This window comes from Marmota monax, unplaced genomic scaffold, assembly GCF_021218885.2.
Source record: "Marmota monax isolate L192 unplaced genomic scaffold, Marmota_monax_Labrador192_F-V1.1 WCK01_AAM20220418_F8-fsc00038, whole genome shotgun sequence".
Lineage (NCBI taxonomy): Eukaryota > Metazoa > Chordata > Mammalia > Rodentia > Sciuridae > Marmota > Marmota monax.
This window is the reverse complement of record NW_026692498.1, coordinates 8,532,768-8,558,360: the sequence shown is the minus strand read 5'-3', so window position 1 is coordinate 8,558,360 and position 25,593 is coordinate 8,532,768. Positions and strand designations below refer to the sequence as shown.

The 25,593-nt window shown below is 50.0% G+C and overlaps 1 protein-coding gene across 2 annotated transcripts; it reads left to right on the top strand.

Annotated features, from left to right (window-relative positions):
• The first annotated feature begins 209 nt into the window (after positions 1-209).
• Positions 210-13,043, top strand: Spindoc (spindlin interactor and repressor of chromatin binding). 2 transcript variants are annotated; one of them, XM_046445434.2, is made up of 7 exons: positions 210-402; positions 3,645-3,974; positions 4,063-4,212; positions 4,355-4,480; positions 4,621-4,818; positions 8,562-8,664; positions 12,253-13,043. In XM_046445434.2, exons 1-7 carry the CDS (start codon positions 276-278, stop codon positions 12,383-12,385), a joined length of 1,167 nt encoding a protein of 388 aa, XP_046301390.1. In that variant the 5' UTR covers positions 210-275; the 3' UTR covers positions 12,386-13,043. The 2 variants fall into 2 exon arrangements, with proteins under 2 accessions (XP_046301390.1, XP_046301391.1); XM_046445435.2 differs by lacking the exon at positions 8,562-8,664.
• Positions 13,044-25,593: the final 12,550 nt, after the last annotated feature.

Below are 25,593 nucleotides of genomic sequence, written 5' to 3'. Positions count from 1 at the left end.
CGGCGGGCGCCGCCGACAATGAGCCTCCATAAAAGGGAGCGGCGGGGTCTGGAGCCCCGGATTGAGACCTGCCGGCCCGGGGTCCCCACTCGCTGAGGTGTGTCGCGGGCGGGAAGGGCGAATCCCGGGCGGCGCGGAGGGGGCTGCTCCGGCGGGTGCACGGGGCGGGCCGCGGGCCCGGCGCGGGGCCGGGCGGAGGCGGCCGCCGGTGGCGCGCCGAGGCCTGCGCGCCCGTCCTCCGGCGTCCGGTCACCGCAGTCGCCCCCGACCGCACCATGGCTCTGAAGGCCGAGGGAGCCGCGCTGGACTGCTTCGAGGTGACGCTTAAGTGTGAGGAAGGGGAGGACGACGACGAGGCCGTGGTGGTGGCAGTAATCCCGCGGCCGGAGCCGATGCTCAGAGGTGAGGATGGGAGGGGACCCCTCTTCCGCCTCACGGTCCGAGCCGGGGGGGCTCAGGCCGCCCCTCACTGGCCGGGGTCCGAGCGTGGCCACCCCTGCACCCGCTCGGGTCTGCGGGCCGGGCGCCCCTCCCGCTCGGGCCCGGGCTCGGGCCCGGGGCGCGCTCTCGCTCCTCCCCCACCAGCGCTTGGAATCTAAGGCCTCTCCTAATTCCCCCTCCTTCCCCAACCCCCGCCCAGGGTCTGGAGACTTCGATCCACGCCCCGCGCGCTCCGGATCTTCCGGTGCCCGAGCGCCCCCTCGCCCGGGCCCGGCGCGGGAGGCCTGATCCCCCGAGGCGCTGGGTGTCCACAGCTTGCAGTCTCCCTGCCCGACCAGGCTGTGTCCTAGGCCGAGGGGTGGCCCGGCCTCTAGGCCCCAGTAGCTAGGTGTCCCGAGCGATTTGGAGGGTGGAGGCAAGAGCCCTATCTAACCTCCAAAAGAATTCCAAGTATAAATCTTTTCCTCCCCCAACCCCATCTCCAGGCCTCACACTTGCATAAGCCACAGGTGTCAGATTCTTGAGCGAACACGGGCGATGAATGGAACTGCGAACACGGGCGATGAATGGAACTGCGCACAGCACCTAGTTTGGGAAAAGCAGTTCTTGCCAGGGGGCTTCCTGAAAGAAGCCATCTAAAAGGAGATTAGGCATGGGAGGGGATTCCCAGGAACAATCTGGGAACATTCTCTTTCCCCTCCCCCTTCACCAATTTCCTTAGTCCTCAGGAGCTTGCAAATCCTAAGAAAACAAAGAGCCATCTTTGTGGAAGACATAATGTTCTTGAAAATGAGAATATTTCTTCATTTTCCAGTATCTCCTTGGGTGAGGAGAACAGTACCCAAAAGAGTTTGAGAGCAAAGCCATTCACTGTCACTTAAAAATAATGATATACTCTCTCTGTACTCAGTGCCTCTTATCCTCCAATCAGGAGTGTTATAAAATTAGGGAAATAAAGGCCACATCCTTCTCAAAGCATTCAGTCCAACACACACGTTATTTTCCTGCTTGCACTGATATTTATGGAGTGCTTGCTCTTATTGTCAAAGGCTTTCTTAGTTAATCCCTTCAACTTCCCTTCATAGGTTGCCTGTCCCCACTGTTAGGGAGGAAATAGAAGTCTAGAGGTTCGTTTATTCATCCAATATTTTTGGGGCACTTACTATATGGTAGGCACTGTTTTAGTCTGGGGTGGTAACAGGGGCCAACAAGGCAGATGAAACCCTGTCCTTGTGGAACATACATATCCCAGCAGCTGACACATAAATAAATATGGTATTAAGGTGGCAGTAAGTGGTTATACTAAAGTAATATAAGGAGAAAGGGTGAGTAGGAGTTTTATTTGGTGCCTAGACTAATTAGAAAAGGCTTCTCTAATGAGGTGAATTTTGAGCACAGAACTGAAGAAAGTTAAGGAAACCAGCCTTACAGATGGCTGGAGGAAGAGCATTGCAGACAGAAAAGCAAGTGCAAAGGTTCTGAGCCACTAGCTTCTCAAACAATTTGAGTATGAGAGGGGAAAAAAGTGAATTTAAAGTTTTTGAGGCAAGTGGAAAGAAAATATTTTGCTTAGATGGAGGAGACTGAGTGTAGGTTTATATAATATTGGAAGTTAAGATTAGAATATGGTATGGTAAGTTCCAGATGTGTTACAAGTCCAAGTGGAGAGATCTGATAAATAGTTTGGATATATGAGTCTAGACTTCATGGCAGAGTTCTGCTGGAGGTCAGGAAATAGGTGAGAAAGAAACCAACAGAAGAAAAGGGGTTCAAGGACTAAATCCTGGAATACTCCAGTGATTACAGGATAGAGATCGAATCAGTCCAATATCAGGTAATCCTGAATGCCGCTACTTGCCATATTCTGTTCTTGATTCTGGACTTAAGTACAAACCATCAGAAATCTGTCCTGTTGGGCCGGGGATGCAGCTCAGTGGAAGAGCACTTGTCTCCTATACACAAAGCCCTGGTTCAGTTGGTAGCACTGCAGGGTATGGGGGAGTGCCCTCATTGAAGCTGACAGTGTGGAGGGGACACAGTGCACAAGTGAAACACAATGCTATGTTGGGAGGAAACAGTGCAGTAAAAGGAAATGAGGTGCTTAGGTAGGGGAGGTGGTAGCTTCCTGGGCTCCAGCACAGACCTTGCCTGGATGCCTTCAGCAGTGACTTGGAAGAAGCAAGATAGCTGTAAAAATATCTGAGAAGACATGATGAAGGAGACAAGAATCAGCACAGGTGACTAAGAGCAACAGGGGAAGTAAGGGAAGGTGGTCCCTGGCTATCAGTGATGAAAATCAAGATGGAGAAATTGATCAGGAGGTAAAGCTGAAGAACTAACTGCCTTCTGGGTTTAGCATTGGCAACCTTCTTGGAGCTGGTTCAGGGAAGTGTGGGGAAGAAAGCCTATTGCAACTAAGAGGTCAAGATTCTGTCCAGAGTCACACAGGAGAGCAGTGCAATCCACCTGGGGCCTGAGTTGTCCACTTCTGAGCCAAGGCTCATATCCCTTCCAAATGCTACCCTTTCACCTCTTCCACACAGCCCTCAGGTGCTAGCCCTCCCATGTTTGTAGTTTGTCCCATCTTCTGAATGGTGGGAGAGGTGTAGCCACAGAGGATCACAGACACTTCACAGAGGTGTTGAGCTGCCAGATTGCCTTGGGTCTGAGGCTGCCTGTGTTGAGCTGAAAAGGTTATTGGCCACGTGTGTACATGGCACCCAGCTCAATGGGAGCGAGGCCATTGCTGCCAGTGCTCTGGGCACGCTCTGAAGAACTAGGTGGCCTTTTGAAGGGGATGGAACAGGCAGGTGTGTACTTACTTACTATCAATCTTGTGGAGACAAGGTGGTAAATATAGAATGTGATGAAATATAGCATCTTTACCGTCAAGGGTACTGTAGCCTGGAGTTAGATACCCATCACCCAGCTGAGCAGGGTTGCACAGGCTAGAGAGGTTTAAGAACATAGCCTCTTGAGAAATGTGTAGTCCTAAGGCCTGGGACTAGATGAAAGAAGGTGTACTTAGGTGAAAGTAGTGTGACACTGAGCACAACCTATGTGCAACGTGGTTTGTGCCTGTGGTGTCCAGTGCAATGGAGAACATGATAGAAATACTCCCCTCTCTGCCCTATGTAGGTTTGTTATGAACATGATGGCTCATGGGTGCCTTTACTGATAGCACTCTCCCTCTCACTCCACAGTGACCCAACAGGAAAAGACCCCACCACCTCAGCCCAACCTGCTGGAGATAGTTGGTGATGGCTGTGAGGAGCCTAAGCAACAAGTATCTTGGGAACAGGAGTTCCTGGTGGGGAATAGCCCAGGAGGCAGCGGGCGGGCCCTGTGCATGGTGTGTGGAGCCGAGATCCGCTTCCCCTCAGCCGACACTGCTCGAATGCACATCCTGGAACAGCATCCCCATACCTTAGACCTGAGCCCCTCTGAGAAAAGCAATATTCTGGAGGCCTGGAGTGAAGGAGTGGCTCTTTTGCAAGATGTTCATGCTGAGCAGCCCTCCCCCCCCAGCTCAGGTAGTGGGGGAAGCAGTGGGGGCAGAGGGAGGGCCTGCGGGATCGCCCACGGGAGCCATGGGAGCTCACTGGGCTTTTGTCTCTTCAGAATCAGGCCGGGATGCTGAACCAGACCCTAATGGCAATGCAGACTCTGCTAGGATGCCAGCAGAGATTGTGGTCCTCCTGGACTCTGAGGACAACGCGTCCCTCCCAAAAAGGATCCGGCCCAGGGGACTCCGTCCCCTTGAGCTGCCTGGTCAGTCAGCAGGGGAACTGGTAAGGTGGAGTGGGGGCCCGGGTGAAGCACAGGCCTGCATTCTGGGCTGCTGCTGAGCAGGTGTCCTCAGGAGCCCAGGGATGGCAGCGTGCAGGTATAGATCTAGGATCTTTTTTTACAGTTGCCCCTGTCCCCGAGCCTGGAAATAAGAAACTTCGTGGTCAGAGATGGAAGGAGTCCCCTGGGGAAGAGCCTGTCAGAAAGAAGAGAGGCAGACCTATGACCAAAAACTTGGACCCTGACCCAGGTGAGGGGAGGCCAGGGAGTGGTGGGCGCAGGCCCTCATGCAGTCCTGCAACTAAAATCTAGGTTGGTGAGCACAACGTGGGGCTCGGACCTTGTGATTTGGCCTCCTTTGCTCAAAACTCCTTCCTGTCTGCCCTCCAGACCCGCCATCCCCCGACTCACCCACAGAGACCTTTGCAGCACCAGCTGAAGTCCGACACTTCACCGACGGCAGCTTTCCACCTGGCTTCGTCCTTCAGCTCTTCTCCCATACCCAGCTCAGGGCCACCGACAATAAGGACTCACATAAGGAGGGCAAAGCAGCAGAAGGCCTTCCGCAGCCAGAAAGCCCCACTCCAGGTGAGCCCTCCTCAGGGAGGATGGGGAAAGTTGGGCTTCTGGTCTCTGTGAGGCTGTGCTGCCCTGGAGACCAGAGAAGAGGTTGGTGCTCAGTTCCCCGGGAGACAGGATAAGGACAATGGGATTTGAATGACCAGGGAGGCTGGCTGGAAAGCCGAGCACTTCTGAGTGCTCCTTAGGAAATTCCTGGAATTGGTCATTAGGTTGGGCTGTGCCAGTGTTCCTCAAAAGCCTCACACCCATCTCCACACAAAACTGATTTTAAGAAACTTCTAGCCAGGCATGGTTGTGCACACCAATAATCCCAGCTTATTGGGAGGCTGAGGTGGACTGATCAAAAGTTTGAGGCCAGCCTGGGCAGCTTAGCAGGATATTGTCTTAAAATTAAAAAGGCTGGGGAATATAGCTCAGTGGTAGATCAACCCTTGGTTCAATTGTCAATAACAAAAGGAAAAAAAAAAAAACTTTATGCAGTTTATTTGATACTTACAAAAATATGTTATAGTTAAAGGGCAGATGCCCATCACCTTTTTCAGATGGAGAAACTGAGTCTCAAAAAAATGGTTCCTTCTCAGTCGTTGCATGAATTTCCTATTTGCTGCTTGAACAAATTGCCACAAACTTGGTGGCTTTTAAAACATGGTTCTAGAGGTCAGAAGTCCAATATGCGTCTCCCTGAGCTATATTCAAGGAGTTGGTAGGGCTCTGTTCCTTTCTGGAAGCTCTAGGGAAATTAGTTTCCTCACCTTGCATGACTTCTAAAAGATGCTCACATTGCTTGGCTTGTGGCCTCAAAGCCAGTAGTGGTTCATAGAGGCTCCCAGCAGAGGTCTTGGGTTCAGAGTCATCTGCCTCTCTCTTCCCTGTTTAAGAATGCTTAAGATGATACACGCCTGTGGCTGGGATTGTGGCTCAGTGGTAGAGCACTCCACTAGCATGGGCGAGGCCCTGGGTTGGATCTTCGCACCACATAAAAATAAATAAGTAAAGGTATTGTGTCCAACTACAACTAAACCATAAATATTTGAGGGGCGGGGTTATATAGGCCTTACCCAGAGTAATCAGGGTTTTTTTGGTGCTGGGGACAGAACCCAGAGCCTGACACATACTAAGCAGGTACTCTACCACTGAGCCACATTCCCAGGCCTATCTAGTTTATTTTAGATGTAGGTATACACAATGAACTTAATTTTTATGTGGTGCCGAGGATCAAACCCTGAGCCTCAAATGTGCTAGGCGAGTGCTTTACCACTAAGCCACAATCCCATCCCCCCTATCTAGTTTTTAGTTGGCAGATTAGCATCCTTAATTCCCCTTTGCTGTGGAATAAAACATTCCCAGCTTCTGGAGATTTGGACATGGCCATCTTTGGTAGCCATAATTCTGCTACCAAGCAATGCAGAATTGAGACTGGAATGCATTGAATGGGGGCAGAAGCCCAACCTGGTTCCCCTCTCAGCTCACAGCATCCCAGGCCCAGGAAGTGCTTCCTGAATAGTAAAGGGGTCACCTGGGAAGTGCTGTGTCCTTTTCCCAGCTTGTTGGAAATGTGCATGTGGAGTTAGAGCCCGGGAAAGATGGTTAGTCAGGTGGGTAGAGGCTCCCCGGTGTGGTGTTCTCAAAAAGGTGACCTTATCTACTTCTGCAGATCCCCTATGCACACTAGTAGGTCCCACTGTTAACAGTCTTTTAATAAAGCTCTGTGTGGGTGTGTGCATGCTTGCTTTTTTATTTATTTGTTATATTTATTTTTTTCTTAATGTGGGCTTCACCCCTTTACATAGATCACACTTTAGTTATCTCAGCTTGAGCCAACTCCAGCGCTGCCTCTAGACCAAAGCATCCTGCTTAGACTTGAGCATTTTTTTTTTCTTTTTTGAGAGAGGGAATTTTTTAATATTTATTTTTTAGTTTTCTGCGGACACAACATCTTTGTATGTGGTGCTGAGGATCGAACCCGGGCCGCACGCATGCCAGGCGAGCGCGCTTGAGCCATATCCCCAGCCCTTCTTTTTTTTTTTTGGTACCAGGAATTGAATTCAGGGGTACTCGACTACTGAGCCACATGTCCAGCCCTATTTTGTATTTTATTTTAGAGACAGGGTCTCACTGACTTTCTTAGCGCCTCTTAGTTGCTGAGGCTGGCTTTGAACTCACGATCCTCCTGTCTCAGCCCCCTAAGCCATTGGGATTATAGGCATGTGCCACTGAGACTGGCCTGGGCTTCATTTCTGTCTCCTTCCCCTCCTGGGGATCCTTCTTTAAATGGATGGCCTCTCTAGGGTTTAATAGGTCTTTTCTTTTTCTGTTTTTATTTTTTTCCCTGAGTACTAAGTATTGAGCCCAGGGGATTCTATATCCCTGGCCTGTTTTATTTTCTTTGGGGACAGGGTCTCACTAAGTTGCTGAGGCTGGCCTCAAACTTGTGATCATCCTGCCTCAACCTTTCAAGTACCTGGGATTATTAGATGTGCACCTTGACACCCAACAGGTCTTCTGGTTTCATACTCAGAGGGAGTCTTTGTTTCTAGTCCTAGGGTGCTTTGTGCAGAAACTCTACTGGTCTGGGGTAGTGAGTAGAAGAGAAAAGAATCCCTGAGATTTTAGGATCTTTTGGTTTGAGTGGGCAAAGAGAGAAGGATAGGACTCTACAACCCAATCAGATGTCAAGAGATGGCAGTGTGGCAGATGTTTTAGCAGTTGTAGAATTTATGGAGGTTGGAGATGGCCATAGGAGACACTGAGTAGCAACAAGTGTCCCTGGAGCCCAGCCCCAAGGAATCAATCTTAAGAAATCACATGAGTGATTTGACCCCAGTCTGTCTTGGGACACTGCTGGAGGCAGGGAGATTTTCAGGAATGGTGGGCACCCATGGTGCTTCCAAGTAGAGCAAAGGCTCTGGCTAGAGGTTTTGGGCCATTTCAGAATACCCAAGGCTGGGGATGTGGCTCTAGGGTAGAGCATTTCCTAGCACACATCAGGCCCTGGGTTTAGTCCCCAATATCTGTCTTTCACACACAAAAGAAACCAGAGCTATTTGAGTAAAGAGCCTGCCACTGTTTCTTTCTTTCTTTTTTTTAAACAATTTAAAACTCACGGCTCTGAGAATTGGAAAAATTCACTGTGGTCACATTAGTTGAGCTAATAGATAAGATTAGATAGTCTGGGAAGGTTTCTAGAACTTTTCAAGGACCTTGCTACAAGAGGGTGGGGTGTTGTCCAAGCCAGCAGAGAAAGTGAGCCAAGAGGACCCACTCACAAGTCATGGGGGAAAAACCTCTTTCTTGCTGGTGTTCGATTTGAGCAGGACCCTGAGGTCTGGTTAGGAAATTTTGGCCAAACAGTATTTCCAGACTGGACCATGGAGGAAGCACAGTGAGAGGGCACATGTGTACCCATGAGTGTGAGCTTTGTGAGGTCTTTGTTTTTGTTCACTGCTGAGTCCTCAGCACCTAGAGTAGTGCCTGGCACAAAGAAAGCCCTCAGTGACAATTGATTGGAAAGTTGAGCTGGGCACAGGCCTGCCTGCCTTTAATCCCAGCTACTCAAGACGCAGGCTTGCTTTTCTCTTTAGGCCAGCCTGGCAAATTTAGCAAGACTCTTGTCTCAAAATAAAAAGGAGTGGGGGTTTGGCCCATTGGTAGAGTGCCTACCTCACATGCGTGAGGCCCTGGGTTCAATTCCCAGTACTATAAGAAAGAAAGAAAAGACAGACGATTGACTACCTTCACTTGTCATTCAGGTGGTGACATTTCCAGAGTCCCTGTCCAGAGATTGGCCTTAGTGAGAAACAAGGGGAATGGGTCCCAGCCTCTGCAGGAGGAGTGGGTCTCTGTGGAACGCATGTAAGCACATACTCACAAATTGGAGAGAAAAGGGGTGGTGGGGTGGGAAGCAGAGGAATTGGGGCAGGACAGGAAGGGAAACAGTTTGCCTTTTTTTTTTTTTTTTTTTTTGGCACTTGGGATTGAACCCAAGGGTTATTAACCACTAAGCTACATCCCCAGCCCTTTTTATTTATTTTTTTCATTTTGAGACAGGGTCTTATTGCTGAGGTTGGCCTCAAACTTGAGATCCTCCTGCCTCAGCCTCTTGAGTCACTGGGATTGTAGGCATGTGCCACTGTGCCCAGCCCAGCTTGCTTTTTTATATCCCTAGAGCTCTGGATCATTTCCACATCTCAGGCCTTATTCTCCTGACCTCCTCTCCCTACCTATCCTTTACCTACCTCTTCCCTTCTTGCTACCAGGAAGAACTGGCGCAATTCATTAGTCCCCAAAGATAATGGCCTTTTCTATACTGCCTCTCTTCTCTTTCTGGAATCTGCTTGAGTAAAATGTGCATCCTCAACATTCCACGCCAAAACTGCTTTTTGGCAAGGTTGCCCTTGACTTCCATAAAATGAATTTAGTGAGATCTGGTGGCTTGAAAAGTCCCTAGCGTATTTGAACTCTTGCTATGTATTAAACTTTCCTGGTATGCTATTTTATGAAAGTAAAGCATTATGGAAAGTGATACAATTTTCATTTTACACAAGAGGACTCGGCTAGATGTGGAGGCTCACCCTCTAGTCCCAACTAAGCTGAGGGGTTCAAGATCAACTGGGACAATGTACCAAGACCCCTGCCCAAAGAAGGGTGAGCTTGGGGTAGCTCAGTGGTAGAGTCCTTGCCTAGCATATTCGAGACCCTGGATTCCGTCCCCAGCCCTAGAGAAGGAAAAAAACGCCCATGGGTTCTGTCCTCTGCTTGTCATCCCATATCTCTTCCCCATCAGCCTGTAACAAAACTGTCATTTCTCCCTTGACCCCCCCATCCCTCTAGTCCCTGACCCATTTGTCCCCAACGATAATGGCCTTTTCTATATTGCCTCTCTTCTCTTTCTGGAATCTGCTTGAGTAAAATGTGCATCCTCAACATTCCACGCTGAAACTGCTTTTTGGCAAGGTTGCTCTTGACTTCCATAAAATGAATTTAGTGAAATCCCTGGTCCTCCCTCTCTTGACCCCGGGGTAACAGTGGCCCTGTCTCCCACCTTCCTGGCAGTAACTGTCTTCCCTTGGTTCTCTGGAGCTGCTTGCCTGCCTTGATGCCTCCCCACTGGCTGTTGCCTCTGTTTCCGTTGCTTGTTTATCTCCCCCCCCCCCCCCGAAACAGTGTATTATCTGTCTTGCCCTTTCTAGAACGGGAACTCCTTCAGATCAAGTTGTCCCTGGTGGCCAGAGCACCCCTGGCCCAGAATAGGCGCTGTTTCTGTGTGGTGTGTTAAATCCCCCGCTCCCTGGGAGAGCCATACAGCTCACAGTTCTGCCGTTTGTGTGTTTGTACCCCACATTTACCCTCCATCTCTCCTTGGTTCCAGCCTGTCTCCCAGTTCCCCAAGTGATATTACTACTTGGCTGACTCAAAAGACTTCTAAACTTCCAAACTGAACCTCCGGTCTCCTCCCCAGGTCTCATCGCCCTCTGCCAGTCTACCCTAACCAGCCGCTTTCCCAATAAACTGGCAGACCCATCCTTCACTTTGTTCTTCCCAAACCATTGGGATCCTCCTTTTCTGTTCCTCTCCAACCCCACATCGGTCCACAAGCAGATCTCCAAAACTCTCCCTGCCTCCCCTGCCCCTACACACACCTGGTTCTGGCAGCAACCGTCTACTGGGCTATAGCTCCAAGCTTTGCCCAGGTGCTCTGCTCTTGCCAGCACCCCATCTCCCTGCCGAAAGCTCAGGTTAGATCTGGCCACTTATCTGAGCAGAATCCTACAGGCTGCTCCCATCACACTTCAGATTAAGCTAGAGTCTTCATGGGGCTGGTTATTCTTCCTCCAGACTCCTGACCTCTCCCACCACACTGCCTCCCTCGCACAGGCAGCACTGGCCTTAATGGTCCTGCAGCAGCAGGCAGGCAGGCTTCCCCACCTCTGCACTTGCCCTTCCCTCTGCCCAAAATGCTAGAGCCCCACTCACTTCATAGCTGCCCCTTGATGTCCTCTGCATCTCAGCTCCCTGATGTGTGCGTGCAGCTTTGCATCTACTCACATATGATATTCTGCAGCTTTTACTTGATTGTCCTTTTTGGCTTTCACCACTAGACTATAAATTCCAAGAAGGCACATGGTCAGCTCCATACACCACTGTGTCCCTAGCGACTAGAACAGCGGTGTGCACATCGTAGTAGTTGCTCAGGAAGTTATTGTTGAAATGAGTGGGATTCAGTCTTCCCTCAAGGAGCCAATAGTTACCCAGAATGCAGACTGCCTTGTGTGAACACAAACAATTGCAGCCAGTTGTGGTAGTGCATGCCTGTAATTCCACCTACTTGGGAGTCTGAGGCAGGAAATTCTCAATTCAAGGCCAGCCTCAGCAACTTACAAGACCCTGTCTCAAAAGGGACTGAGGGTGTAGCTCAATGGTGGAGTGCTTTCCTAAGATGCAGAAGACCCTGGGTCCATCCCAGTACCCCCCCCAAAAATTGCTAAATTGTACAACCAAGTAATAGCTGATAAGTCATTTTGTTTTTATTGTAATCATTAGCACAACCATTCTACAAATAATTGGATTCAGTGTTTTCCATACATGCATACATTGTGCATTGATGATATCCAACCACCCTTCTACCCTATCCCTTTCCCCCTTCCTGGTAAGTCATCTTAAAAACTCTGGTGAACCATACAACAAAATTATATCTGTTCTCTCTATCACATTTTAATAACTGTCTCTAAAAATTAGAGGGAAAAACTGCAAAGAATCCCTTTCGATACATAACATTTGCAATTGCCACTTTCTGTTTTTTGCATAGGCCCAGGTCACAGGACATTTCTGTGGCTATGCAGTGACCATAGTAATCCACCTTCCCCTGTCTCGAGACCCAGCTTTACTATTCTGAGTAGTGGTTCCATTCTGCTAAGATCAACACCTGATCCTTGTAGGCTCTCAGGAGATCACGACTGGTGAAGTTGCCAACCCAGGGCTGTCTGCCCAGTGCTCTTCTCTGTTCTGCGTATTCACTTACCAGCTCTGTGGTGGGCAACACAATGTCTGGCTGGTTTGGGGTGTTCTTCACCCCACTGACCCCTCCCCCATGCAGGCAGAGCTTCTTAACCTTAGGGTTGCCCTTGGGTTATGTGAAAGTATTCGGCTGGAGGTGAGAATTGGGGAAGAGACATCCTAGGTAGTCCCCTCTGCCCAAGTTCATGAGGGAGGAAGGCTTCAGAGCAGCATCCCAGTGATGGCCAAGAGGGCTCTGAAGCTGGCAGTGCTGGAGTCATCCAAGAGTGGAACCTCCCACTGTTCTCAGGCCTCCTTGGGGCCAGGCACAGGGCTGTGAATGAAGATGAGGAAAGCTGGGGACAGGTGGGTTGGTTGCAGAGCTGTCACTACCACCCCAGGCTCTGGAAGGCCCTGACTCTGCTCTCTGCTCCCATCCCTGCCCAGATCCCCCTCCGGGGCTTCGCGGGACACTGGATCTCCAGGTTATCCGAGTGCGGTTGGAGGAGCCCCCAGCGGTCAGCCTCTTGCAAGATTGGTCCAAGCACCCCCGGGGCACCAAGGGAGTGGGAACAGGTGATACCCCAGACTGGCCCACAGTTCTGTCAGAGTCCAGCACTACTGTGGGGGGGCAGCCAGAGGCAGGAAGTAGGGTGTAAGTTGTTGCTTTCCTGGAGAGGGAGGGAGAAAGGGCAGGAGGGAGGAGGCAGTGTCCCCCTTTGGCTTATAGTTCAGAGCTGCCTGGCTCAGCCACCCAGAGTTTTAAAACCAGGTGCCAGGGCAGGAGGGAGGGGTGGGGCAACACCCATCCACTCTTGCTTCAGAGTACTGGAGGATGCCTGCCCCTGGCTGGGTCTGAGGCTGGATCCGAGGTAGAGGGTGGCCGAGGCTGTTGTGTGGTAGGGCATTGGGCCAGTGGAGAACACCTATCCTAGTCCTTTACTGACCCACACCTCTGTCCCCTGCACCTCCTCCCGCCCTCTCTTGGCCCCCCACCATTCTCCCCTGGCACAGTGCCTTACACAGAGGTGGTCATGAGGGGGTTTGAACTGAGTCCCACTACCTCGGGGGACACCTCTCCTCCCCCACTTGTTTAGGCTTCTACACTAGGAGGCCTCCATTACCTCTTCCCACTCCATCCCTGCAGAGGGGCTCCATTCACCCCCACTCTCCCTTTCACCTCTTTTCCTGTTGTATATATCACCTTTGTTGACAATAAATTATTTTTTTTTAATTAAGAGAGTTCCGTGTGGGCCTTCATTGGGGAAAGGGCCTCCCAGAACAAGCCTGGGGGCAGGAGGGCTTGAAGATAGTCATGGGTGGGAGCCAGAAGGCCACCTGTCCCAAGGATGGAGTAGCAAGAGCAGGGCAGGGCTCTAGCCTGGGCCCGCTGACCAGGCTTGACCTGGGGTCACTTCATCTTATCCCCACTCTGGAAATGGCGTCAGAAGCCCATTTTAACAGATTATATCTAATGATACCTGGTAGGCCTCTGTCCAGGCAAGGAACTGTAGGGGCCAGGGGCACTCACGCCCAAGGAGATGAGGGTTATGACCTTTCTGAAGGGAAATGATCCCAGTCTGCCTGCAGGTAAAGAGATGTCACGAGGTGACATGAGGTGGGTGGGTGAGTGGGTGAGTCCTGGCAGCCTGCCTTCTCTAGTAGGTCTGCACCCTCCGCCACACAGCTTCCTCCCACTTCAGTTCTCTTGAGATTCTGTAAGTCCTGAACAAATCCACCTCAGGCTGAATCTGTTTGGTCTTGCCCTCTCTGGTGAGATGGAGTCACAGGCAGCTCCCTCTCAAACCCTAAGCTGCACTGTCCTGTTCAGAACCCCCCAGCAGAAGTCGTGAGTAGGGCTGAATGCCTGCTGCACTGAGAAGTGAGGTGCACTTTGGGAGAGGTGGGGATCAGGGCTTGGAGGGCATCGTCCCCATAGAGCACTGACCAGAAAGTTCATCTCCATCAGGAGGGTCTGGGCATCAGCAGTAGAGACTGTATGCTGGCCTGAACTGGTGTCACCTGTGGGCCAGGTGGGTTCTTAGAACGTGGTCCTTTCACCTGATTTGATAAACTTGGGAGAATGAGCTCAAGAATATCCAGGGTCCTTGTCTAGAGGAGGCTAAAAAACAGGTGTGGAGAAGCAGGCGAGGATTCAGGCTACTTTGCCTCTAGCCATTGCGGTGGCAGGAGGGCCACGGAACTCTTCACCTGTTTCTGCAGATAGGTAAAACTTGTGAACTACCTAACAGGAGGAATCAAATAATGCTAAGTCTGGCTTTGAAAGCACAAGTGTTCATTGCAGGTGATTTCTGTCCGTCAATGGTGTAACTGTGTTTACATTTATACCAATGTGCTTTTAAGACAACATGGATGTGTCACTGAGTGTTTACACTTGAAAAAGCATATACAAAAGTTTGTTGTAAAATTATGATGCCAATGCACCTTTGTTTCTATTATATGACTTGTGGCCCCCTAGACTGTGAGCTCCTTCCGGGCAGGAACCAGATTGCATTGACTTTGTTTTCTTAGTGCCCTGCACTGGGCCTGGCACATAGTAGGTGCTCAATAAATGTTTTGTCAAGTGCCTTCTCGGTGTACATTCCTGTGCTGTGTGTATTCCTGTGCGACATTTTTGCATGCTGGACCCTAGGGTGTATTCTCTGCACAGGGGTGTTGCCATTGTGAGTAGCTGACTTGATGCTTCCATGACTTAAGCTCTACATTCCAGCCAGCAGGGGGTCTGTCCAGTGGTAGCCAGGACCCTAGGGGCTGTATGACCAGGAGCTGCCTGTGGACACCTGAGCTTCCAGGGAGAAATGGAGAGTGGGGCTGAGGGCATGACTCCAGCCTAGGGTGTGGGAGGACAACAGGATGGAAGTGACATCTCAAAATCCCCTGTTTGAGAGTCCCTCCACCTCCAGCCTTGTTACCTGGATGCAAAACCAGGGAAGTGCCTTGCACAATAACAGTGATCCTCCAGGGCCGGTGGTGGCATCTTTCCCCAAGTGTGCTGTTGAGGCCCCAGCCACCAGCTTGGGGAAAGGGGTGGGGGAAGAGGGTCCTGCTGCCCTAACTCCTGAGCTATGTCCCAGCCTCCTCAGTACTCCTTTCTGAAGTCAGCCGCCTCCTGCCCCTGCCCTGGCCACTGCCTTCCTTGGGATTGTGATGGGCAGAGCCTTTTGGATACCTGAAAAAGAACAAATCTTTCTACACTCAGAACACTTCAGATATCAGACTGGTGGCGGGGAGGGAGATGGGGGATCCCCACACAGACAAGTTCTCCCACCCTCTGACACTGGATACCTGATTCATTATGCAATAAGTACTGGGAGAGAGTTGGACCCCATAGGTTAAGGGCTCAGTGCCTCAACACCAACAGCAAGTCCCAAGTTGTCACCTGTACTAAACAACCAGCCCCAAATTAGGAGTTTCCACAACCCCCTCAGGTGTATTGATTTACTGTAATGGAAACATTTACTTAGTTTTATTGATTTATTATAAAGTATGTTAGGGGGCTGGGGATGTGGCTCAAGCAGTAGTGCACTCGCCTGGCATGCGCGGGTCGCTGGGTTTGATTCTTAGCACCACATAAAAATAAAGATGTTGTGTCCACTGAAAACTAAAAAATAAATATTAGAAAATTCTCTCTCTCTCTCTGTTTCTCTCTTTAAAAAAAAAAAAAAAAAGAAAGTTAGGAACCAGATACCTTGTTGCTTGCCTGTAATCATTGAAGCAGGAGGATCACAAGTTCGAGGCCAGGCTCAGCAATTTAGCGAGGACCTAAGTAATGAAGTGAGACCCTATCTCAAAATAAATAATAAGGGGCTGGGGTGGTGGCTCAGAGATAGAGCACTCACCTACCATGCTTGAGGCACGATCCTCAGCACCACATAAAAATAAAGGTATTGTGTCCATTTACAACTAAAAAAAAATTAAATAAAAGCAAAAAAGGAGAGGGGGTGTGCTGGGGATGTAGCTCAGATGGTAGAGTGCTTGCCTTGCATGCACAAGGCCCTGGGTTTGATCCACAGCACCACAAAAAAAAGGGTTGGGGGCTGGGAATGTGGCTAAGTGGTTAAGCGCCCCTGGGTTCAAAGCCCAGTACCAATAAACAAATAAATAAATAAGGTTACAAAGGATATAGATCTACAGCCTGATGACAAAGGTACCTGGGGCTTGGTGTGCAAGGGCCCTGAGCACAGGAGCTGCGGTCCTATAGGTGTGCTGGCCTCCCGCTAAGCTGGACGCTTTCGGACCCTCATTGTTCAGGGTTCTCACAGAGGCCTCATTAGGCAAGCCTGATTAAATCACTGGCCATTGGTGAGTCACTGGTCTCCAGCCCCTCCTCCCTCCCCGGAGGTCAGAGGGTGGGACCGAAAGTTCCAATCCTCTGATCGTGTGTTTTGTTCGACTAGCTACCAGTCCCATCCTGCCGGAGTCGCCAGAGCTTGAACTCAGGTGTGGCGGCAAGGGGCTCGTTATGAATAACAGAAGAGGCTCCCCTCACGCCTCTCAGGAATTGCAAGGGTTTGGGACCGCTCTGAAGCGAAAACAGACTTTCCTTCTATAGCACAATACCACTAACCATCTGAGGCGACTGAGACGGAGCAGCGACTCCCTCCCGAAGAGAAACTGGAGCCTGTTGGAGGTGTGACTAGGAAAGGGTGTGACCAGGGTGGGTGTGGTAGGAGGGGCGTGGCCATGAAGGGGGCGGACCCCAGCCATGCGACTCTGGGGTACAGGCTTTTTTTCTCTTCTGCTCCTGAACCGGTGGATGTTCCTCCAGCCAGTGGTTCCCATCCCTCTACGTTGAATGATGTGGTCACGTGGAACACGCACGCACACACGCGCACACACACACACACGCATGCACGCACGTGGAGCTGGGCTCGACTGAGACTTGGTCCACTGAGGGCCATTTGTAAACTGAAGCCCTGCCTACCCTTGAGGGGTGGTAGGGGGCTGGAGGCTGGGATGGGTTTGCAGCTAGTGTCCACCCCCAACCCCGGAGGGCTCTCTCGAGGGAGTACCTGTTGACATCCCAGCGTTCACACAAGGGGAAAAGGGGTGCATTGACTCTGCTGTACCCCACGTCTGCAGTACCCTACCTTCCCAGGGTCAGGTGCCCCAGGCCAGGACCTTGACACAACCACATCTGGACAGTCCCTTTCTCCCCCATTCTATGGACAAATGTGCCAGTCCCCAAGAAGTCTTTGTCTTTTCCAACAGCAGCTAAAGCCTCAGGTCTCCAGGTCCCCACATCTAGGGGGCAGAGGAAGCAGAAGCAGTGGGGGAGAGGGTGACGGCCCAGAGGTGGATTCCACCAATATCAGTGAAGGACCTCACCCGCAGGCACTGTGGTAGGAACTGCGGGGCACCAGGCACCTGCCCTAGTTTCCTCAGGGTGTCACAGGAAAAGAGATATCTCTGAAGGAGAATATGAGGAGTTCCTGCAGAGAAGGGGGAACTTGACTCAGGACCAGTGGGTTGCTTGGCACATGGGACCCAAAAGAATGTCAGCATGTGCCAAATGCATAAACAGATTATTTAGAGAAGTAGATGCATAATCAAGGAAGCTCCAGGTCCATCTCCAGAGGGAGAAACAGCAACCTGCTGGGCAGGGCTGTGAATATTTATAGAGGGATATTTGCTAGGGGCTGCAGGAGAGATGGAGCCAGGGCGGAGCTACACAGTTATGCACCATTTCCCCTTGTTCAACCTATGCCCTCAAGTTACCTTTGCAGTCAAGGGCCTGGGCTATTCTCTCAGGAGCTGTACTTGTTCAATGGGGCTTTCTGCATTTCAGTGGCTCTTGGGTGTTTCCCGCATTTCAAATTCAAGGGCACTTCCTTTAAGGTTCATTATCTCTCCTTTTTCCCCAAATTCCCATCTCAGTGGGTCACTCCACATTGTGCCCACTCTATGTATGAGGAAACTGAGGCACAGGGAGATGCACATGGTGACTTGCCTCCCTTTCCAGAGCAGGTAAAGGAGCAGAGCCAGCCTGAGCCCAGGTTCCTCTGGTCCCAGAGCCCAGCTGTCCACCGTACAACATTTCCTGGCACTGGTCCCGGAACGTGCTGGGATCCTGCCCTGTGCTTGGCAGTGCTGATTGGAGGGACTCACCACAGATGTGAAAGGGTGCTCATCTCCTCAGGACCCTGTGACAATGACAGAGATCCAAGCCCAGGGCTTCAAGGGCGGAGGGCATCCTGTTTCTCACCTGCCTGTGAATCCCAGGGAATTTCTCCTCAAGGTGGGTCCTGGGCCTCTGGGTAGGCCCTGGCCTCCAGCCCTGGCCTCCCTGTTTGACCTCTAGCCCTGACTCAGCCTGAGTTTCCGTGTTTGGAAGGTACAAAAGCAGTGACTGGTACAGTCATACCCGTACAAGCTGAGGCCACTACAGGGGGCACGGCATGGGGGATGGGGCTTTCCATCCCAGACCCTCAGGATCCTCTCACTCCCCTGGAGCAAGGCTTTCCATTTGCCCACTACAGCACCCATATCTTCCTGAATGAGGTGCCCGCACCCGTCTCACTGAGTTCAGATTTATGGTCAGATTTATGCAGTGGCCACAACTCACAGCCCAAAGCCAAGCAGACCTGGGTTCTGTCTGTGAGCTGGTTGAGAAGCAAGTGGTCCCCAGACATTCTGGAGTGATCCCCTCACCCTCATGGCCTCATTGTTCTAGGCATTGAGAATATAGCCAGGAGCATGGTAGACAAACCACTGCCATGAGTCCCCCAACCCAGGGGAGTCTGACGGTAACATCCTCCTAGGAATGAGTGCCAGGAAGAAAGAGAGCATGAGGGAGGGGTGCTCATTTTAATTTATTCTTTTTTTTTTCCCAATAAGTGGATACTCATTGACCAATCGGGGAATATGCACACAGACTAAATATTAGATGATATTAAGGAAATACTAATTTTTTGCCATTCTGGGAATGGAACCCAGGGCCTCACACATGCTAGGCAAGTGCTGTACCACTGAGCTACATTCCTGACATTTTTTTTTTTTTTTGACACTGGGAATTGAACCCAGGGGTGCTCTACCACTGAGCCACATCTCCCAGTCTTTTTTTTTTTCAATTAAATTAATTTTTTTTTATTGGTACCAGGAATTGAACCTAGGAGCTTTTGCTGCCAAGCTGCACCCCCAGCCTTTATTTTAAGACAGGTTCTCACTAAGTTGCTTACATCCTCACTAAGTTGCTAAGGATGGCCTCGAACCTGTGATCCTCCTGCCTCAGCCTTTAATTTTTTTTATGTTGATACAAGGTCTCCCCAACTTGTTGAGTATCTCACTAAATTCCTGGGGCTGGCCTTGAACTTGCTGTCCTCCTGCTTCAATGTTCTGAGTCACTGGGATTACAGGCAAATGCTACTGTGCAAGAGATTTTCTTTCCTTTTTCCCCCCCTTTTCCTTTCCTTCCTCCGTCTCTCCTGCTGGCCCTCTTGCTTGTTTGCCTCCTTCCTTTCTTACATGGTGATTTGTTCTGTAGACAGATTTTCTTTATTCTGGATCTGGTTGATTGCATGTCCATGACCTTGTTTAGCAAGTTCATCCATCCACAAAGGCCACTGTTTTTTCTTTTTTCTTTCTCTTTTGTGGTTTTTGAGGATGGAACCAAGTGCTCCACCACTGAGTTATACTCCCAGCCCCACAGGGGCAACTTTGAAAAGGAGGCTAGAAGGGCTTTTTCAGGAGACATTTAAGCAGATAATCTCAATGAAGTGAGGGAAAGAGGCAGGTGGTTAAGTAGGGACAGACTTCTGGGCAGAGGGGACGCAAGTGCCAAAGCCCTGTTCCCTGGGATTCATAGACCCCTGGAATTTTCTAGGCACTGTTTGAGGGCAGGAGAGTGGGACACCACCATGAACTGGAACAGGCCCCTGCCCTCTGTGGGGCTGTGGACCTCAGGAGTACCTTTCTGGGGGAGGAGGTCAGGGAGGAGAGCTGGAGTGTTCCTGCTGGTCAGCTGGCTTTGCATGTTCAAGGACCTCAGTTTAATCCCCAGCAGCACAAAAAGAACAGACGAAGAACAGATTCAGAAGGGTGCAGGCTCTGTCCCATGCCCTTCCTGTCCCATCTCCCCAGATTAAGACAGTGTCCTCCGTGGGCCCTTGGACTTTCTTAAGCATTGCAGGCCTGGTCTGAGCAAGGTTGTCAGAGGCGTGGCCTCCTCCATCACAGGTGTGATGCCAGGGTCATGGGCAAGGAGAGGGAGACAAATGTCTTTGCTGGTTTAGGATTTTGGAGCTGGAAGACCCCAGATAGAGCCAAATATACCTCCCTTTCATTGTACAGAAAAGGCCGCAAAGGCCCCCACAGAAGGAGGGAGCTACCTAAGCCACGTGCCACCAGCTCCCTCCCTTCTGATCCAGTGTTGATTTTCTGAGAAGTGGGGAGGATATAGCAGAGAAATGTGAACGAACACTGGAGAGGCCGGCCAGCACTCACCTAATAATCTAAAGCAACCTCCCTCCTATGTGTTCTATGTGGTGGCCAGGCCCTGGGCTCGGCCTAAGCGTGTTTCATATATTAACTCATTATTTATTTATTTATTTATTAATTTTTTAGAACCCAGGGACGATTAACCACTGAGCCACATCCACAGCCCTTTTTTATATTTTTATTTCGAGACAGGGGCGCGCTGAGTTGCTTAGGGCCTCGCTAAATTGCTGAGGCTGGCTTTGAACTTGAGATCCTTCTGTCTCAGCCTCCCAAGCCACTAGGATTACAGGCCTGTGCCACTGCATCCGACCTCATATTAACTCATTGTTTCTCACAAATCAGCCCTTTGAGGCGGGGACTATTATTGTCCTCATTTAACAATGGGAAAGCTAAGGTGGAGGGAGGTGGAGGGGCTTGCCTGAGATCACAGTTCCCATGGAGCAGGCTGGGTGCGCCCAGGTGGTAGGCATGTGTGTTTGTCTGCTATCCCATGCTGCGCTGCCTCTCAGGATTCTCCAGATAACAGGCAAATCTATTTCCTTATTAGTAAACTGGGGTTAATGACAATGCCTTTCTGCTCATTGTTTGAAAATTAAACGTGATAATACCCGTACAGTATACAGCTCTCAAGTTCTTAGCCAAAACCAATAAAGGAGAAGAAGAGCAGAGGTTCCTGCCCTGGTGTAGTTTACAGGTGAGTCATGACTGGGGTGGGGGGTACTGATAAATGTCTTCTATCAGCAATACTAAGAGGCACAGTTTTTCATGTTCCAACATCTCTGAGATGTCCTAGTTTAGTGTGCCATATGTCAGTGGTGACAAAATGCTTGACAGAAATTCAGAGATCTCAAGACAAATAGGGTAAAAGCTCTGTAAGATGAAAGGGTATCTGGTAAGTCAGAGGGCAGGAGAGGTCCTTCTTCACCCTAGCCATCTGACTCTTTTATTTTTATTTATTTGTTTGGGTACTGGGGATTGAACTCAGGGACACTCTACCACATTCCCAGCCCTATTTTGTTTTTTTATTTAGAAACAGGGTTTCCCCAAGTTGCTTAGCATCTCACCATTGTTGAGCCTGGCTTTGAACTCTCAATCCTCCTGTCTCAGCCTCCCAAGTCACTGGGATAACAGGCCTGTACCACCACTCAGAGCCCCATCTGACTTTTTCTTTTGGTACCAGGGATTGAACTCAGGGGCACTCAACCATTGAGCCACATCCCCAGCCCTATTTTGTATTTCTTTTAGAGACAGGGTCTCACTGAGTTGCTCAGCACCTCGCCATTGCTGAGGCTGACTTTTAACTCACGATCCTCCTGCCTCAGCCTCCCAAGCTGCTGGGATTATAGGCATGCGCCACTGCTCCTGGCCCCATCTGACTTTTGATCAGAGGACAATTTTGGACTGTTCCCCTGCCCCCCTTCTCTATCCCCAGTGGTCTGCATTGGTTAGGAGGAAAAAGAATCATGCCAGGTGAGATGGCGCACGCCTGTTATCCTAGCAGTTGGGAAGGCTGAGGCCAGAGGATCATGAGTTCAAAGCCAGCCTCTGCAAAAGCGAGGTGCTGAGCACCTCAGTGAGACCCTGTCTCTAAATAAAATACAAAATAGGGCTGGGGATGTGGCTCAATGGTTGAGTGCCCCTGAGTTCAATCCCTGTTACCTGTCACCCCCCAAAAGAGTCACAATATTTCACAGCACTGAGAACAAGGCTGTCACTACTCCAGCACCTTTGCCTGTCCTAGGCTTCTTGCCCCAGTGCCTACTTGTGTGGGAGCAGAGTTGCCCAGGTCCTCTGTGCCTACTAGAGGCAAAAACTCCATTGCCCCTTCCTTCCTTTCTGTCCCAGTGGGAGCACTGGTGACCTGGAGGACTGCTCCTAGTGGTTGGTTTCTACTTGGTCTGGGGACTGTGCTGGCTGCTTTAACTTCTGTGTTTATTTTGTTTTCAGTGGTTCAGGTTAGAAAGCTCGGAATCATCCTTAGCTCTTCTCTCTCACGTACCCCCATCTAGAAAGCCTGTCACCTCTACCTTCTGAACACATCCCAGATCCAGCCACTTCCCACTGTTCCAGCTGCTGCTGCCCAGCCTCAAGCCCCTGCCATCTCTCACTTGATTGAATGTGAAAGCCTCCTTCCTGGGCTCCAGGCTTCTGCTCCTGCCAGGCCCCTTCACCATTCTGAACCCTTTGGCCAGTTGGATCGTGCCGCTGGGTGTCATTCCTTTCACTTTGAGGGAAAGCCTTGGCCTACCAGACCTGGCTCTCCTGACCTCTCTGTCCTCTCCTCCCACTCACCTCCTCACTCACTCTTGGTTTCCCTTCTTCAAACACGCTGTGTGCACTCCTACCTCAGGAGTGCTCTCGACTTTCCCTGTTCCTGGAATGCTTTTCCCCAGATATCCGCAGAGCTCAAGATCTCTTTGCTCTCTTCTTAGTGAGGCCAACCCTGACCACCTCCGTACTCCAACTTGGGCTGAGGATGCAGCTTAGTGGTAGAGCACGTGCTTAGCAAGCTCCAGGCCCTGGGTCTGATCCAAACAAAAGAAAACCCTAAACTAACTTGTTTTCTACCCCCTTCACTGATCCACTTTAACTTATTTTTACTACTTACAGTTACTATATTTGTCTTTCCCCTAATTGACAAGTTCTCCCCAGCTGGGTGTGGTGGTACATGTCTGTCATCCCAGCGATTTGGGGGGCTGAGACTGGACAATCACAAGTTCCAGGCCAACCTCGGCAACTGAGCGAGCTTCTGAGCAACTTAGCGAGACCCTGTCTCAAAAAAAAAAAAAATAATAATAATAATAAAAGGACTGGAGATGTGGCTCAGTGGTAAAGCATTCCTGGGTTCAATCTCCGGAACTAAAAAGAAAAAGAAAATTCTTTGCCTTGTTTGTTCACTGATAGAGTGCCTTGCATATAGTGGGTGCCCAACAGATCTGTTGAATGAATTTGCAAATTTAGAGCAGGGTAAATGTGTGTGAGAACTAGGTGGCTTCAGAAATTTGAGTAGGTGACCTCTGAACTGGGTCTGGAAGTACATCTGGAGGTAGGTGACTGGAACTGATCAGGGTAAACAAAGGCACAAAGGTGAGAGTGTTTGGTGGTGGGGCAGGAATTGGGGAGGAATGTCCACCAGTGACATTTAGTTGGAGTGGATATTAGCAAGGTAATTTGAGGCCAGATTGAGTAAGGTTTTGAATGGGGCTAAAGGCTTCTACAGTCCAGATTGGCTACATAATTTGTGGGGCACAGTGCAAAATGAAAATGAGGGCCCCCTGGGTACAAGAAAATTCAAGACACTGACAGTGGTGCTTTAAACCAAGCTCAAGGCTCTTCTGAATGCAGAGCTCTGTCTGACTGCACAGGTCATAGGCCCACGACGCCAGCCAGCTTTGCCTGCAGTCCATGGAGAACTGGTGATAGTGTTCTAGCAAAGCAGAGATGTAATTGGAGCTAGGCTTCAAGAAGATTATTCTGGCATTTCCAGTGACTGGGTTGCAGGGAGTCTGGGCAGGGACACTGGCTGGCAGTCTTGGGCAGAGCTTGAAGGAAGAGGAAGGGAGAGGAGATGTGGAGGTGAGCCCAGGGCTCGAGTGAGACGCACGGAGGAGACAGAATCTATATAGATGAAGCACGGGCCAGGGAGAGACAGCTGAATGCACCTGCATTTGCCCTTCTCTCTCCCCTGCGCTCCAGACCTCAGACTTAGAAGTGATATCTCCCACAGAAATCAGCAACTTGTCTCCCTTTGGCCACCAGAGGGCAGATTATTCTCATGGATTTTCAGGTTGAATTTGGGGTGGGGGAGTGGAATGGGCATTGTCCTCTTCATTTGTTTTTCCATCTTTTGGGGTGTGCCTTCACCAAGTTCTTTCCTGAGGTTGGGTGCCTGAATGAAGCTGGGGTGGAACATGGGAGATGTCCTAGAATCCTGTGGATTCACTAAGAACTGTAGGTGGTACCTGTTAACTAAGGAAGTTCTTCTTACTCGTCACATTGCCTCTGATCTGCTATTTCTCTGATTCAGGTGACCAAGGACTCAACTAAAGACGAGTTTACAGGGAGGTCAGCTGTGGGAGGTCCAACCAGCACTTTTCTCCCATGACCTCTGGGGCCTCTCTGCTCTGATATGTATGGGGACTTCTTGCTTGTTCTCTAGCTCCTATGAGCCCTTTGGCTTCTGCCCACCTTAAACTGCTGTTGAGCCCTGGGAGAAAGGACCAATTCCAATATGTCCTAAATAGAATGGATGGGGAAAAGTTGGAGTTGGAGAAATCAGTTTAGACTACTGCCTCTTCTTGGTGGGACAGTCAAGGGGGAAGCGAGGAAGGACCCAGGTTGTCACATGGACTTTCTGTTAGAGTCAAGAACTTCCAAAGCTGAGGACATCAGATTGCATAAATCCAATAAACTCACTTTACTGATAGGGAGAATGAGGCCCAATAGAAAGAAAGAAAAGGAATTTCTCCAGAGGCCCATTCTTTTTGCCTGAGGAAACTTTTTTGTTTGCTTTGTTTTTTTTCTTTTAGTGCTGGAGATTGAACCCAGGGCCTTTTGCACGCTAAGCACATGCTCCACCACTGAGGTACACCCCCAGGAATTTCTATTTTCAACATGTTTCCTTTTTCTTTTCCATGAGTTCCTTTGTCTCAAAAGGATAACTGAAATGCGAATTAAGATGAGAATCTCTCTCCTGACTTAACCTTGTAGGACATTTAAAAAGGTAATTAGAACTCAAAGATGTTATTTCAAATGTCAACGCTGGAACAAAGGAATGGATCCTTTCAAATATAAGGAAGAAGAGCCTAACCTCAGAGATGTTATGTGATTTTCCAAGACCACACAGCATTTTCATTTGGTAGGGCTGGGGCTGAAATGCAGGGTCCTGCCTCTGGATGAGAACCCTGGTCTTGAACCTTGCAGAGCCCTGCACACTAAACTGAGAGAATGTCAAATAAAAAGAAACCACATAGACAATGGCATGTGGGAGGTAGGTAGACAGGTAATAGGCTGACATTGCATTTAGCAGGTGACACAAATGTTGATAGAAAGGTTGGATGATAAACAGAAGAGGGATTTTATGAGCTGACCAACAGATGGACAAACGGAGACACAGACGGGAACCAAAGTATGCCAATCGTGGGTTGGGTAATAGCTTTATTTTCTATTCGGTCCAATAATACGCACAGGTGACCCACACTTTCTGTTCAAGATTTGAAAATAACCAAAAACTGACGGAAAGAAACTAAGAGTAAGACCCTGGTACTACACAGGGAAATAACCCGGGGCTCGGCAGGCCTTCGGGTGTTGCCGGAAATGGCCGACGACCGC

Bases quoted from the DNA above. Each gene is read 5' to 3' on its own strand.
- Spindoc (XM_046445434.2), top strand. From the start codon at position 276: ATGGCTCTGAAGGCCGAGGGAGCCGCGCTGGACTGCTTCGAGGTGACG. The intron at 4,481-4,620 runs GTGAGGGGAGGC...TCTGCCCTCCAG, and splicing joins AAACTTGGACCCTGACCCAG to ACCCGCCATCCCCCGACTCA. The intron at 8,665-12,252 runs GTAAGCACATAC...ATCCCTGCCCAG, and splicing joins TGGGTCTCTGTGGAACGCAT to ATCCCCCTCCGGGGCTTCGC.